This window comes from Chinchilla lanigera, unplaced genomic scaffold, assembly GCF_000276665.1.
Source record: "Chinchilla lanigera isolate Chin_1 unplaced genomic scaffold, ChiLan1.0 scaffold00004, whole genome shotgun sequence".
Taxonomy (NCBI): Eukaryota; Metazoa; Chordata; class Mammalia; order Rodentia; family Chinchillidae; genus Chinchilla; species Chinchilla lanigera.
Genome location: NW_004955405.1, coordinates 38695154 through 38710930, shown reverse-complemented (window position 1 = coordinate 38710930; position 15777 = coordinate 38695154). Strand labels below are relative to the sequence as shown.

At 50.3% G+C, this 15777-nt stretch overlaps 1 protein-coding gene across 7 annotated transcripts in view; it reads left to right on the top strand.

Annotated features, from left to right (window-relative positions):
• Nucleotides 1-2547: 2547 nt before the first annotated feature.
• Nucleotides 2548-15777, top strand: part of Glt8d2 (glycosyltransferase 8 domain containing 2) — a 28082-nt gene continuing 14852 nt past the window's right edge. For 3 of the 7 annotated variants that reach the window (XM_005374583.2, XM_013518849.1, XM_013518860.1), the window contains exons 1-3: nt 2550-2752; nt 12618-12800; nt 14451-14543. In XM_005374583.2, the coding sequence (XP_005374640.1) occupies nt 12782-12800; nt 14451-14543 (112 nt within the window). In that variant the 5' untranslated portion in view covers nt 2550-2752; nt 12618-12781. Of the gene's footprint in view, nt 2753-12617; nt 12801-14450; nt 14544-15777 lie in introns of all 7 variants that reach the window. The other 4 variants (XM_013518862.1, XM_013518857.1, XM_013518856.1 and 1 more) reach the window with 3 other exon arrangements.

The following is a 15777-nucleotide window of genomic DNA, read 5'->3' as shown; positions in this document are numbered from 1 at the left end:
TGGAAATCAATGTGGAGGTTCCTCAAAAATCTAAAAATAGAGCTGCCATGTGACCCGGTGACACCACCCCGGGACAGAATCAAAGTCAACATTCTACAAAGATTCCTGTAGGCTTGTGCTTATCAAAGCTCTGCTCACATACCTGTCCACTGAGGTCTCCAGGAGCACAGGAGGCAGGCTGCGGTGGAAAGCAGAAAAGCTGGCCAGCCGTGGTCACGCACACCTGTAATCCCAGTACTCAGGTGGGTCACCATGAGCTCGAGGCCAGCCTGGGCTACAGAGTGAGTTCAGACTGAACTGGGCTACACAGCGAGACCCTATATATTTAAAAAAAAAAAAAGGAAGCAAGTTTATTCAAACGTACCTCCAAAGGAGACAAGGAGGTCTTTGCCTAACTCTTTGCCTCATCCTGCTCAAGTGTACAAAGGCTTTTGTTACAAGGGAGAGAGGGAAGCAACACAAAGAGACTATTATTAGATCAGGAAATGTCTTTTTCCTTTCTTTTTTTTTTGTTTTATTTTATTTTTTGTGGCACTGAGGATCGAACCCAAGTCTTCTGCACTAAGCTACATCCCAGTCCCACCTGCAACCTTTTAATTTTTTTTTTTTTTTTTTGTCTTTTTGAGACAGGGTCTTGCTATGCAGTTCAGGCTGGCCTTGAGCTCACTTATGTAGCCCAGGCTGGTCTCGAACTTGCAATGATCCTCCTGCCTCTGCCTCCCGAGTGCTGGGATTACAAACATGCGCCACCACACCTAGCTGCAACCTTTTAAATTTTGAGACAGGGTCTCACTAAATCCTTCAGTTGCCTAAACTAGGCTTGAACTTGCAGTCCTTCTGCCTCAGCCTCTCAGAGTCCTGGAATTACAAGCACATGCCACCATGCCTGGCTAAAATCCTAGTTTTGAAAGATCCATGTTATCTTCTTCTCTCTTACATTCACAGTAGCACTCACAAGTTACAGAATCAGCCTAGATGCCCTCCAACAGATGGATGGGTAATGAGGAGGTGGTACATCATGGGGCGTATCCAATCACAAAGAGGAACAGAATCATATGATTTGCTGGAAAACAGATAGAACTGGAGATCCCTCAGACTCTGGATACAAAGAGAATAAGACGGGCTCAGAAAGACCAGGACTGCAGCCTTCTCTCCTAGGTGGAGTCTGGACCATAAAGATGGTTAGGGCAGGGGCTAGGTCAGAGGGGGAGGACTAGGAGAGGTGACTAAGTGTTGGCTACAAAGAACATCCTACGCCTATGTGAAAATGTCCTAATGAAACCCGCTATTTTTGTACAATTGATACGAGCCAATAATAACAGAGAAACATGCTTCCAGCAGGAAGTTCCAATACTGACTTCGTCGCCAACTTGCTCTGGGAACTTGGACTTTGCTCGAAGCCTCAGTTTGCTCATCTGAAAATTGGGGCCAAAGCTCAGTTTTCCTGCAGAAGCCCCGGGGAATGAAATACCTGGTAGGATTCACGCTGAGCAAGCGGAGGAAATTCCGGATTCCCCCCTTTCCAAGAGCGAGTCTGAGAAAACCCCACTGAGCCCTTAGGAACTGAACTGTCCGATCCAGTAGCCACAGGCAACTCTGGCAAAGGAATACCTAATCGGTGATCAGGGCAACGGAGAAATTGAATGTAAAATTCTACTAAATTTTAATTATTGAACTGAAAAACTAGTCCCGATTTGGCTATTGGAAAATTTTAAAGTCTTTGATGTTGTTTCTGTTTCCGGTGCTGTTGGCTCTACCACTGAGCGACTTCCGTGGTCCTTTTTTTAAATTTGGAGACTGAGTGTCCCTCCGTCCCCCAGACAGAATCAAACTTGTGATCCTCCTGCCTCAGCCTCTTCAAGTGCTGGGGTTACAGGGATCTTCCACTGTACCCTGCAAAGTACATTTGAAACAACCTGACATGTCAAGTCACCTTTCAAGCTGTGCATTTGATGGCATCAAATAGATATGAAGTGTTTCTGATAAAATTTAGAGCTTGAATTGAGATTCGCTGTGTGCAAAATACCCACCAGATGTCAGACTTTTTTTGTAAAGAATGTAGAATGTTTTGTCAATAATACTTCAGGGTTCCATGCTGAAATGATAATTTTTGGGTAAAATTAAATATACTATCAAAATAATTTCTCCTTCTTTGTGACTTTCTTAATATGGCTACCTGGCTTACACGATGTTTCTGTAGAAGGTTGCTTGCTTTAGGGTGTTTTTAGACAAGGCCTCGCTATGTAGTTCAGGCTGCCCTTAACTCACTTTGTAGCCCAGGCTGGCCTCCAACTCATGAGGATCTTCTTGCCTCAGCCTCCGAGTATCGGGATTACAGGCGTGCGCCACCATGCTCCAGCTTTCAAATCCCCGTGAACTGTATTGTTAATTTCTCTTTCAAAATTCACATGGCCCCAGCATACCGAAAAACTTGCTCTCCCTCCCAGCCCCTTGTCTTCGCTGGTTTCCGCCCTCTCCCCGTGGAACAGCCCTCTCTGGATTCAGGCCCGGTCCACCCCGCCCAGCACATCTGGAAGCTGGAGCGGGCCCCGCCCAGCACATCTGGAAGCGGAGGCCGTCTTCTCCCTCGGCGGCGCAGAGTGGAGCCAGGACGCGTCCACGCAGGCGGGGACGGAGCCTCTGCCTCGCCCCGGCCGCGTCTCCATGGGGCCGTAGAAGCCGCGGGGGCCGCAGCGACGCCCCTGCCCCTGCCCGGCCTGCCCAGGAGCCCGGGTCCTGCCCGCTGCATCAGGTAAACGGCCGGCCCTTCAGTCTGCTGAGACTCAAATAGGGCCGAAAGTGCAGACCGCCCTGCAGGAGCCTGGCCTTCGAAACCGCTGTCTTGTCTGTCTGTCGCATTCCGATTCCTCCCCTCCCCCCGCACCTTTTTTGCCAGTGCAGCAAATCCAAGATGTAAGGTTTTCACCTCCAGAACAACTTTGGCAGATCCGGGTTTTTTCCCCGGGTCTCCCCTAAATAGTGCGATGTATGATCTGCTCCAGCTTTTAAGGCCCGAGGCCCGCGGTTTGAGAGAACGTGGATTGAATGCAGGTATGTTTCTGAGCCGCAGACGCCTCCAGTCCTGATCCATGTTTTGGGAATCTATCTGGGAAACGGTTTGAGGGTTTTTGTACCCAGGAAGAGAGCTGGCAAGTCTGTGTGGGGTCCACTGTAAGTACAGTCAGGCAGCGTTCGGGTTGGAGTGCTTTTTTTACGTACTGGGGATTGAACCCAGGGCCTTTGTGTTGAGCTACATCTCCAGGCCTCCTCTAAAAAACTTTTAGACAGGATCTTACTAAGTCATTAAGTTGCCCAGGCTGGGCTCACACCTGTAATTCTCCTGCCTCAGCCTCCCAGTCCTCTGGGATGACAGGCGTGCGCCACCCCGCCAGCCTGCTTTTTAACCTTCAGAAAATGTCTTTTGTTCACCATATCAACAAGTGTAACGCACTGGATAAGTCTGGTGTGTAGATATGTGACATAAGGTAAGAAGTGACAATCAACGCAAGAGTAAACAAGGAGAAAGAGAGCGATATTGTCTCAACATCTGGCTGTGCCCGGGGTGAGATCATCCTGTAGCTGAGCGCTGCATAGCCGGATCCCCAAGGTGGTGTGGGGACATGGCTTTGTCTGTTCCCCTTCCTCCGGAGCCTTGGTTTCCCTTGGGTCATACGGTGGATTTCAGTCCTCCCTGTGGTCCAGCTGCGCCTGCCACGATGACACACAGGCCCTAGGTTCAGATGCAGGAAGTTTATAACCCTGATTCTGGGCACATGAAATGGCATGTGCCTCTACTTCCCCATCTGTAAAATGGGACTAAAATGCATCACCTTGATAGAAGCCAATCAGCTTTGGTCATGCTGATGATGGCAGTGGTGATGACAAGAGTGACCGCACATCCTGCACTTGGTCATGGCCCGCCTTCTCCCACTGCCTGCTAGCCACCTGGTCATTGAAGTGTTTAACATATGGCACATGGCATTGCTCTGGGACCTGCTTCCTTCCCTGGCCCCACCACCTTCTTCCCTCCCTCACCTCATCCCTTCCTCTTCTCTCTTTTCTTTTTCTTTCTTCCTTCCTTCCTTCCTTCCTTCCTTCCGTCCTTTCTTTCTTTCTTTCTTTCTTCCTTTCTCTTGAACAGGATCACAGCTGGCCTTGAACTTGCCAAACTGCCCAGGTTGGCCTCAAACTCATAATCCTCCTGCCTCAGCCTCTTGAGTGCTGAGATTACAGCAAACGCCTCTCCTTCTTTTTTCCCACTCTGTTCATAAAGCCTCATAGCTTTCTTTTCTAGTTCTCAGGGAACGTGGTTCTCTAAATGTTTCTTCATGTCAGCATTTTCCAAAGAATGTTCAAAAGAACGTGTCCCACAGGAAAAGCAGCTCTGGAACTTTATCACTTTATCAAGACCTTAGGCATGAAAGGTCCCGAGAATGCCATGGGGGACAGCGTCACTCAGGACTTCATGGCATGGTGTCCATGGACATCTCCCAGAGCTCCCGGGCTGTCCTCACTTTTCTCCCGATGGGTACCCTACTTCATACCTCCCCTGTGGACAGCGGTGGGTTACTCATTCTTTCTTCCCTGGTGCTGGGTCTGGATGTGTTGTGTCTTCCAGAGGTTCACAGTGCTGGTGACTTGGTCCTCAAGGGAGCCGTGCTGGGAGAGGGTGTGGGGCTTTAAGGGGTGGAGCCTGGGGGAGGTGGTCGCATCTTCGACTGGGTACCTTGTCCTATGCCAGAGCTGGTGACATCTCCACTGGTGTACACAGCTTGTCCTATTGAAGTCATTCCGCAGCACCTTTCAGTGGCCGCCATCCTTTTTCTTCCTGTTTGATTCCTGGGTGTGATGGTTGACGTTGATGTGCAGCTTGGTTGGCTTGGGAGCAGCCCAGGACATGGGTAAAGCTCACTTATGAGTGTGTCTGGGTGGTCAGGGAGATGTGACCTTGAGTCTCTGTTTGGTCCCTCACCCCTGTCTGTCTGGCGCTCTTCTTCTGCCCTGCTTCCTGGCCACCATGAACTGAACTGAACAGCTTTGCTCTCTCACACCTTTCCACCGTGCTGTTCCTACCTGGCCATGGACTGCACCCCTGAAACCATAAGCCACATTGAACTTGTTCTCCTTCAAGTCCTGGGTGTCAGGTACTGTGTCCCAGCAACAAGAAGGTGACTAATACACCGGTCCTTTCCCTGTCTTCCCCTACCTGCACCCATGGCAGACATGATTAATCAATCAAAGCATACCCCCTCTATGGATCAGGTGATGCTTTAGTTTTGTTTTGTTTTTTTTTTTTCTCCCAGTACCGGGAATCGAACTCGTGACCTTGTGCTTGCCAGGCAGGTGCTGTGCCACTGAGCTAGATCCCCAGCCCCGATGCTTTAGGTTTTGCCTCAGCCTAGCAATCCTGAAAGTCCCTACCAACTGATGAGAGTTACAGTGTAAAATATCACTCGAGGGCTCTGATTTCTTAAGTATTTTTCAGACGTATCCTTCCACTTTTGCCTCTCACAAAGCCCATTAGCCACAGCCAGGTCTGGAAGCGTTTTCTTTCCAGACTGACCACAGCCCAGCTCTCTGACACCTGACAGAACAGCTCCCCATGCAAGACTTCATGGGCAACTTAAACTGCACCAGCCTCCTCTGGAGCTCCTTCCCCTCTTGCCACACCAGCCCCAGCTGCCCCCACCCAGGGCCTCGCCTGGGAATTCCTCTGCCCAGTGCTGCTCCCTGGGGTGGGCCCTTTACTGTCACAGGGGAAGCCTGGCAGGAAAGTGTCCCTCGGCCTGGAAGCTCACTGAGAGTGGTTCTGGGCTCCCATGAGACCCCTGTGCTTCTGTCCCTGGAATGTGGCCATCGACCCTTCTCTTCCTTCTTCCTGGAAGTTTGGCAGACCCCTTTCTCCATGGGATTAAAGAGCCAAGTTCAAGGCCAGTCTGGGCTACACAGTGAGTTCAAGTGAGCCCTTGTCTCAAAATAAATAAGTAAATAAATAAAATCAATGACCAAAAGAGAAAAACTGTTCTGCTTCATGGAGCTTCTAATGTACTTTCTGGACAGCCGAGGATAAGCCAAGGTGACAGAGGCAGTGCTCGGTGTGGTGGTGATTGCTGAGAAGTGACGTATGTGCACCTTGGCTGGGGTTAGGGCTTTTGGCTCAGGGCCTGAGGGAAGCAAGGGGTGGAGAAATTCCCTGGATATCCCGGAAGAGCTTTTCCCACAAAGGTGACTGCAGTGGAAAGGCTCTGCAGCTGGGGTCTGCTTGGCAAGGAGCCCTGGGCACTGTGTGAGGTCCTGGGTGAGGACTCTCTGAGGACTTCGGCTCCCCTCTGAGGCAGACAGGAAGGCCATGAGGGTGTTGAGCAGAGAAACCCGAGTCTGACTCCTAGCAGAACTGGCTCATGGTGGCTGCTCGGCTAAGAAGCCAGCCGTCGGAGGCAGCAGATATGGTGGAAAGATAGTGGAGATGGGGCCAGGGGGAGGCCCTGCAGCTGGGACAAATCCTGGATTTACTCAGAGAGGAGACTGGGCAGGATGTGTGTCGGTCCACATGGGGGGAGTGAGACATGGAGAGGGGTCCGGGGTACACCAAGCTCATTTCTTGCTGGAGGGGGATAGGAGGAGCATATTTGGGGGGTTTCAGGAGCTCAGTGTGGACCTGGGACAAGGCCTTCAAGTGGAGGCCTTCAAGTGGAGACACCAAGTAGCAGGTTGGACTTAAGGGCCACTGTCTCTGGGAGGCCCAGCCTGGGGACAGAAATGTGGGTGTTGTCAGGGTCTGAGTGGTGTTTAAAGCTGTGAGGGGATGAAAGATTTCCTCGGGAGGGAGTTTAGAGAGGAAGAGAAGATATCAAAGACTGTGTGCCCAGAGGCTTTCACCTTTAGAAGTTTAGGAGGTGGGAACTAAGGAGAGTGTACCAGCAAGATGCTTATGGCTCAAGGGTACAAAAGCATAAATCTTCCATTTGAGAAGAGAGGCTGCCCTGTAACTCTGCTTCAGAAAGAATACCTAGTGGTTTGGTTCCCCAGAATTCATTTCACTGGGCTCAGCCCTTCAGGCACTCAGAAGCCTCTGCAGCCATGGTGTGAGGGGGCCTGGCTGCTGCTTCAGCAGGTGGCAACCCTTGGCATAATCCATGTGATGCTGAGATGCAGTTATGCAGAATGCAAGAATTATGGGGACATGGAGACTTTACCCACATTTCAAAGGAAGGGCTGAGAGGCCAGGCAAAAGTGCCAGGATTTGGGTCCCTGCCAAGAGCCCCTGAGAGAGTGATGCATGAGGGAAGCCAGAGCTGCAGTGGAAGGGGCTGGGGATTTAGCTCAGCGGCAGAGTGTCTGCCTGGCAAGTGCAATGTTGTAAGTTTGATTCCCAGTATCAGAAAAAAAAAAAAAAAAGAAAAACCAAAGGTGCAGTGGAGACCTCAGGAGCTGGAGGCACCTGAGAAGTAGAAGTCCACTGAGGAAAAGCTGCAGGTGGCAAGTAGAGCCAGCCCAAGAGAGAGGCCATGTGGGCTGTACCTAGCAGGGCCACAAGGCAGGGGCTTCCTGAGCCCTTGGGAGCTTACATCATGCCACCACATGCCCAGATGCCAGACACACAGCTATAGGGTGTGATGTTTGCCTTGCTGGGTTTTGGTCCTGCTTTGGTCCTGTTCTGTTCTATACCTTGGCTCCTCCCTTTTGGAATGGAATGTTCATCCCCTGCCTTTGAATCTTGGTAGCTTATAATGTGCTTGCTGAATTTCACAGGGGCTCACAGCTAAAATGTTGCCTTCAGTCTTAAGGAGACTTCGGACTTGGACTTTCGAACAGTACTGGTCTGTCAAGACTTTAGGGAAGGGATTAGTGCATTTTTGATGTACATAGGATAGTCGTAAAATGGTAGGAAGGACTATGACTTGGTTATTGTGTCTGTTTGGAGACTGAATATGGTTTAGTGAGATAGAGTTGGGAGTCAGGTTGACGGGGGGTGCATTGTGCCAGTTAACCTACACTGTCAACTTAACCGGATTAAGAGACCCCTGGAGAGGTGCGTGGGTTGTGAGGATGCTTGGTTCATTGAAGGGTTAGCCCAGCAATGATGGAGTGGGGTGCGCCTGGTGATGACATCTAGCTCCTGGTCCCTTCCTCATGGGCCCTGCGCTGTTCTCTGTTTCCTGGATACCATGAGCTGAGCAACTTCCCTCCGCCACGCCTGTCCTTCACGGTCCTCCTGCTATGTAATCGCTGGCTGCGGCCTGAAACAGTGACACTTGGACCTCTCCTTCGAGCTACAGGGGGCAGGTGTCTGTCCCGGCAGCAGGAAAGCTGAGCCTACCCACTGGCTGACTTCATATGTACACTCTGATCCAAAAATCTCAAACTCCTTGCCAGAAAACAGCCGTGGGTTCCCTTACTTTTTCTTAGTCTTAAAAAAGAAAATATCTATTCTAGTATCCAATAAAGAATCTGACACTTAAAATTTTACAGCCAGGGGTCTGGGGATTTAGCTCAGCGGCACAGCGCCTGCCTGGCAAGCGCAAGGTCGTGAGTTCAATTCCTGGTACTGGAAAAAAACCAAAACCAAAAAAAAAAAAAAAATTTACAGCCAGTAACGTTATAACACAGCATCTAAAAAGCTAAAAGTCCCCTATTCCATCCAATTTCCTAGTTCTTGGAAAACGGATGCTTAGGTTTTCAGCCTGTTGTATTTTATTTCAGGGATGTGTGCAACTAACTGGACCATTTTGACCATTCTTTCTGAATTGTAGATCCTGTGTTTAGCGTTTCCAGTTCTACAGGCATAGGTAGTTTTTAAGGAATCGACCATATTCTTATAAATATTTTAATGATAATTAAAATGATAGAAAGTTGCCAGGCATGGCTGTGTACATTTGTGGTGTACAAAAATGAAAAAAATAGTGATTGCCAAGCACACTTGAATAGAATTTTAGTTCTTTTTCTTTTTTTTTAGACAGGGTCTCACTATGCAGTGCAGGCTGGCCTTAAAGTCACTATGTAGCCTCAAACTTGCATTGATTCTCCTGCCTCAGCCTCCTGAGTGCTGGGATTACAGGCATATGCCACCACACCCGGTAAATTTTAGTTCTTGAAGTGAGATTTTTGTTGTGTTCTTCAGCTTTATGGACAAAATGGACATATAACAGTTATGTATCTTCAGGGCACACTGTGTGGTGTTTCGATAGCCACATGATCGAAATAACTAGTGAAATAACTGCCACAGTCAAGGAAACGAATGTATCTTCACCTTCCTTAGTTGTCTTTTGCGCAGGTGGTAAAAACACGTAGGATCTACTCTGAGCAGATTTCAAGTACACAGTACCTCATTAGCCACCGTCCTCGCGTTGTACTTCAGCTCCCCATAGCTTCTCTGTCCTGGAACTGCAAGTCTGTACCCTTTCACGACGCTTCCCTGTTCCCAGCCTTTCTCTCTGGTTCTGTGAGTTCCACCTTTTTAGCAGGAAATCGCACAGTACTTACCTCTCCATACCTGACTTACTGCCCTTAGTATTCCTCCTGCACTCAGGGCTCTGCTCCAGCTCCCCGTCAACTATGTGTCACTTACACGTGCCAGTGACAAAAAGCAGCAAAGAACCCACTGTACCCATATATTAAAATTCATAGAATGATACAGCCAAGTGAGTTCTCATGCATGCAGATTTGGAAACACTTAGGTTCGGGAAGTGGGGCGCAGCTTGCCGGCCCCGGCTGTGGCCGCAACGGCCCAGCGTGGTTCCCGGATGGCCCAGGCTGACGGGCTTCGGAGTCGGAGGGCACCGCCTGCCCACGGCTCTGGCGGCTGCGCTGCCGTCACGGGGCCTCCCGGAGCCGCGGTTGCCCGGGTGAGGAGGACGACAGAGCTGTGCACAGGCGCGTTGGAGCACAGTTTGTTCACCGGCCTGATTGCTGAGCACAAACGCACTGCAGAGCGCAGGGCGAGGGTGGGGGTGAAGGGTGGGGAAGCTTGCCGTAAACCTGCGTGCTGGACCGGCTGCTTCCGGGCTCCCTGGGCCCAGCGTGGAGTCTCTCTGCAACCTAGACTCCAACCTCCCACAACCTAGACTGCGACCCTCAGCGCACCAAGGGTGGGAGTGGATCCCGCGCCCGGGGCTGTTCCCTCTCTCCCTTCTCTGGGGTACACTGCACCCTCCAGGTTCAAACTCCATCGCATCTCAAGCTGCCTTTGGACTCTCTGAAGTTGCGATGCATTTTTTGGTGTGAAATGTTAAGTTTAAAACTCATATCCACAGCACTCGGGAGGCTGAGGCAGGAGGAGCACTGTGAGTTCGAGGCCAGCCTGCGCTATGTAAGTGAGTTACATAGTGAGACCCTGTCTCAAAACAAAAAACAAAAGACAGCTCACATCCGTGGAACAACTGGATCTTCACCGGCTAAAAAACAAAGTTTAAGCTCTACTTCATGCTATGTACAAAATTACCTTAAAATATAAATATAAAAGATAGACTTCCAGAAGAAAACGTAAGAGAAGTCCACCACTACTTGGGTTAGATGTGACACCAAAAGCATGTTCCATAAAAGAAAAAATGGTTACTACGACATGGTCACAATTAAAAACTTTCGGGCTGAGAAATTCATTGTTAAGAGAATGAAAAGAAGCCTCACACTGGGTAAAAATATTTGCAAATCGCATATTCAACAAAGGGCCAGAATATATAAATAACTCTCCAAATTCAAAACTAAGAAAATCTGACCAAAAAATAACGCAAAAGATTTAAACAGACACTTCGCCATATGCAAATGGCAAATGAATAAATAAAAATAAGCTCAGTATCAGTAGTCATTAGGGAAATGCAAATGAAATTCACAGTGCAGGGGCTGGGGATTTAGCTCAGCGGCAAAAGCGCCTGCCTGGCAAGTGCAAGGTCGTGAGTTCGGTTCCCGGTACCGGAGAAAAACCAAAAAAGAAAAAAAAAAAAAAAAAGAAATTCACAGTGCAATATACCTATCAGAACAGCTAAAATAAAAATACCCGCAATACCAAGTGTTGGCAAGAACACAGACCATAGTCTCTCCCTTCGCTGGTGGGAATAAAAGTTCAAACCTGTTTCTACTTAGGAAAAGAGACCAGCGATTCTCAGAAAGTTAAATACGCAGCTGTCCAATGAGCCAGTAGTGCTACGTGTAGGTGTTTATCTCTACCATCACACAAAACCTGTAAACAAGTGTTGGTAGAAGCATTATTTATAGTCGTAAAGCCCTGGCAACAACGAAGATGTCCTTTGGGGGGTACATGGTTAGATAAATGTGTATGCACAGCACAATTTGACAGAATATTTTTCAGCAACAGAAAGTTACAAACTACTAATACACACAATACCAAATACATTATGCCGAGTGAAAGAGCGGATTGCGCTTTGTATATCCATTTATATGACGTTCTCGTTGTACGTGATACAAGAACGGATCAGTGGTTGGCAAGGGGCAGGTGCTGTGCTGGGTCTACTCGGAAAGGGAATCCTTTGGGAGGGTTGAAATTGTTCTCTTTCCCATTTGTGATTTATTTTTTTATTTTTTGGAAGTGGGGATGGAATTCAGGGCCTTTGTACGTAGGCCCTGTCATCTCCTCTGATTCGGAGGCTCAAAGTTAGGGCCCACTCCCACCCCTGTGGACACGCCCTGTGGTGCCCGACACACTGATCCTGTCGTCAGCGCCTGGGGGTACCGCAGAAGTTGAGGACCGACTGTTAGACCTCCCGGCTCCTGAGTGGCCCCTGCACCACTGGCCTGGGCCAGGTTCCTGTGGGTGAGGGACAGCCCTGCCACGGTCTCCCTCCAGTGGTCATTTCTTTGCAAATCTTAGCTCTGGGGCTGTCATGAAGTCACAGCTGACAGAGTCCCAGCTCCCTGGCAGACGCCGGCGGATCTGTTCCCGTCCCTCCCCAGCCCCTCCAGCCAGCCCTCTCTGGGTCATCGGTGGCCTGGCCTCCCTGGCCTTCTTGGGTTCCTGGAGTTCTCAAAGCTCTTTCCAGTCACAGGGCCCCGGTCCTTCCACCTGGAATTCTCCCCCCACCCTGCTTTTCCTCGCTGTAAAACCCCCACTCCTCCAGGAAGCCTCCCCCGATTTCTCTTCCTGGCGCACTTTCCACCCCATTCGTCCTATCCCAAGACCTCCTTTATTTCCTTCATGACCCTTGATCCAGTGACTGCTATGCGTGAGGCTCAGTTTGCCCAGTACTGGGAGCGCCCTGAGGCCAGGGACAGGCGTCATCACGGCCCACAGCACAGCACTGTGCTTCCAGGAGGATCTCAGTCACCGCAGGGTGGTGACTGCTCACGGAGGTGAGGACAGTTCCGTTTCCACAAGGGCCTCTGGAAGCGCCCGGGCTCTGTTTGGAAATTAAAACCCCTGAAGGCAAAACAGTGTCTCTTGCTGGGTGCAATGGCTTACCCGTCTAATCCCAGCACTCAGGAGGCTGAGGCAAGAGGATTGCTGAGCTTGAGGCCAGCCTGGGCTACATAGTGAGTTCAAGGTCAGCCTGAGACTCTGCCTCAAAAAACAAAACAAAACAAAACAAGTATTTCTTGGGGACCCATTGTATGGTTTGTTCAGCCACAAGGATAAAGAAATATTTATTTTCTTTCCAAAACTCTAGATTCAGAACAGTAAGCGGTTCCAAGGTTTGAAAACTTCCCAACACTCCCGACCTTCAGAGAAGACGTGGTCCTGAGCACTTGTGGTGACTTTGGGTCGATTCTCGTTTAAACAAAATGTGATCCTTCAGTCTGCAGGTGCCGGCTCTCACCCCCGTGGACATACATGGCGCTGCTACGGAAAAGTAAGATCACAGTTCTGGAAAGTACCGATTAGAAAAGATGCTAAGCCCCCGCCCCCGACATCTCCGCCTGTCGCGGGCGGATCACTTTCCCCAGGCAGCTCTTGGCCTTCTTATTTCAGGAGAATTCCCGTGGCAGGTTGACTGTCGCCATCAAGTGTGGGCCTGTCGTGAGGAGGGTCACATACATCCATCAAACTTGGCAAATAAGATTAGTTGTCTCCTTCTAGACAGATATGCACCTTCATGTCTAATGCAGCGTTTGAGTATTCTGTATCTCTATTCTTTTTTGTGTGTGTCTTTTTGAGACAGGGTCTCACTATGCGGTTCAGGCTCGCCTTGAGCTCACTTTGTAGCCCAGGGTGGTCTCGAACTCACAACGATCCTCGTGCCTCAGCCTCCCGAGTGCTGGGATTACAGGTGTGTGCCGCCACGCCCAGCCCTGTATCCCTATTCTTAAAGGATCAAACCAGATCTTCAGACACTGAAGCCCTGTGTAGCTTGTGAGTTTGAGGGAAAACACTGTCCCCGAGTTGTGTCAGTGTCGCTGTACTCTCGGGGCAGAGTTGCCTGATTTCACAAAGGGAAACCAAGGACGTTCGTCAGAAACTGGCTTTCCACACTGACTTAATGTTACTCAAAGCTGCAAACACGGGGCTGGGGATTTAGCTCAGTGGCACAAGCACCTGCCTGGCAAGCACAAGGTCCTGAGTTCAATCCCTAGTACCGCAAAAAAAAAAAAAAAAAGAGGGAGAAGAGTATGTAAAACATACAATTCCTTTTTGGGCCAGGCATGTAGCTCGGTGGCATGAGCACTTGCCTGGCAAGCCTGAGGTCATGAGTTCAATTCCCGGTACAAAAAAAAAAAAAAAAAAAGCTGCAAACATGAACACCCTGCGTGGTTTCATGCACAGCCAGTGGTGTGGCCCCTACCTGGAAACACTGTCCCAATCCCCGCACTTCTCAGTAGATCCCCAGAGCAAGCACCTGAGTATGGACCAGAGGGCCCCCGGGCCTTAGAATGGGGCCAGGTGTTGATCTCTCCCAGCCTTTTACCCGAGACAAGGATTTCTGCATACCGTCCTTGACCAGCGGGTAAGGTAACTAAAAAGCCGCTGTGCTCTTATAGCTGAAAACATGTACTTGCCCGGCGTGGTGGTGCATGCCTATAATAATCCCAGCCCTCCAGAAGCTGAGTTCAAGACCCCTGAAGATCACCGGGAGTTCGAGGTCAGCCTGGGCTACAAAGTGAGTTCAAGCCCGGCCTGGACTACATAGCAAGGCCCTGTCTCAAAAAGACAAAAACAAAACAACAACCTAAACTAAAGAAACAAACAAACACGTGCTCGTGATCAGGACTGGCTCATCCGAAGCACCGTGCAAATACTGGCATCAGGAAACAAAATATTCCCGCAGAGAGGGCCGCAGAGGCAGCGCGCTGCCATACCTAAGTGCATGGCCTGCGCCGCCGACAGACTGCCTGGTTAGTTTGGTCTCTCTTGGCTTCCTCTGTGTGTCCTTGGCAACCGGGTACCGGGTCCAAGCGCTGCCCACACCCTCCGTTAGAGGAAGGCTGCTCACACGGCCTTTCTCAACTTCCCCTCGCCTCCCGGGAGTGGGTTCCACGCCGACCTGCTTCCGTTTTCATTGCAGTCAACCAGGCGCTGCTGTTCCTTCTGATTGTGACCGTCTGCGGGATTCTGTACAAGAAGGGGCACAAGGGGGCTGTGCCCAAGAGTGGAGCAGGTAAGCGGGCGAGGGGTCCGGAGGTGGGACCCCGGCCAGGAAGAGACGGGGCCCCTGGCCGCCTGGGAAGGTGCTCAGGAGCGGGGACCAGGGAAGAGCGACAGCTCGCTCAGCCCCCAGAACTGTGTGCAGATGTGTGCTCAGCCGATCAGGGTTGCTCAAGCTTAGGGTGTGCGACATTTCCGAGGAGGGGTTGCTCAAGCCACCAGCGGCTGCCCCACAGTTTAAGAACTGTAGGTGGGGTTAGGGCCTGAGAATTTCTATTTTTTAATCTTTTTATTTGTTTCTTTTTCTTTTTTTCCATACTGGGGATTGGACCTAGGGCCTTCACACTGAGCTACATTCCTCATTTTTTTTTTTTTTTGGAGGCACTCAGACATTAAATTGTCCAGGCAGGACTTGAACTTGCGACCCTGCTGCCTCAGCCTCCCCAGTGTTGGGGTTCTACCACACCTGGCTGAGAATTTACATTTCTGATGGGCTCTGATTTTGCTTATGAAAATTAACCCTTCCTTGCGTCCCCCTGCTAATCCATTACCATCAGTGCCGTCTCAGAACTGTCAACTTAAGAGTGACTCTTCACTTACCCCACCTTCTTGGCTGGGTGCGCCGAGGCACCCTTCCTTGGGGTGACTGCACGGCACCGCACTTCCACACTGACAAGACCCCAAAACGAAGATGCCCTGGTAGTGTGCTTATTCTATTTTTAATTACATTAGTTTTTATAAGAATCAAGCGAATACACGCATATATGGAAAATACAGAAGAGACAGATGCGATCCATAGCTGCATGAGACAAAGGCAGCTCATGCTCTGGCGCGTTGTACACACATCCACACCACGCTTGGGGCTGGAGCCACCTAGCGAGCAAACAAGGGCGAATCAGTGACGCAGGTGGAGACAGGGCGGTTCTTCCAAACTGCGTGCCAGGCTGGAGGGCGGCTCGGTGGTGGAGCACCCGCCTGGCGCGCGTGAGGCCCTGGGTTCGAACCCTAGCACCACAGAACAAGAGAAAACCCCAGAAGGGTCACTCTGCTAAACAGAAGAAGCCAGGCCCGACAGACTTGTGGCGCACAGTCCCTTCTGGGACGTGTACAGCAGGACAGGCAGCTCTGCGGGGCGGGAGGCAGGCAGGGGTGCGGCTCGGGAGGGGCCTGGCTGCACACAGGCGACAGAAGTGCTCTGAGACAGGATCGTGGCCAAGGTGGTAACAACCCCACAAATTTCCTAAAAA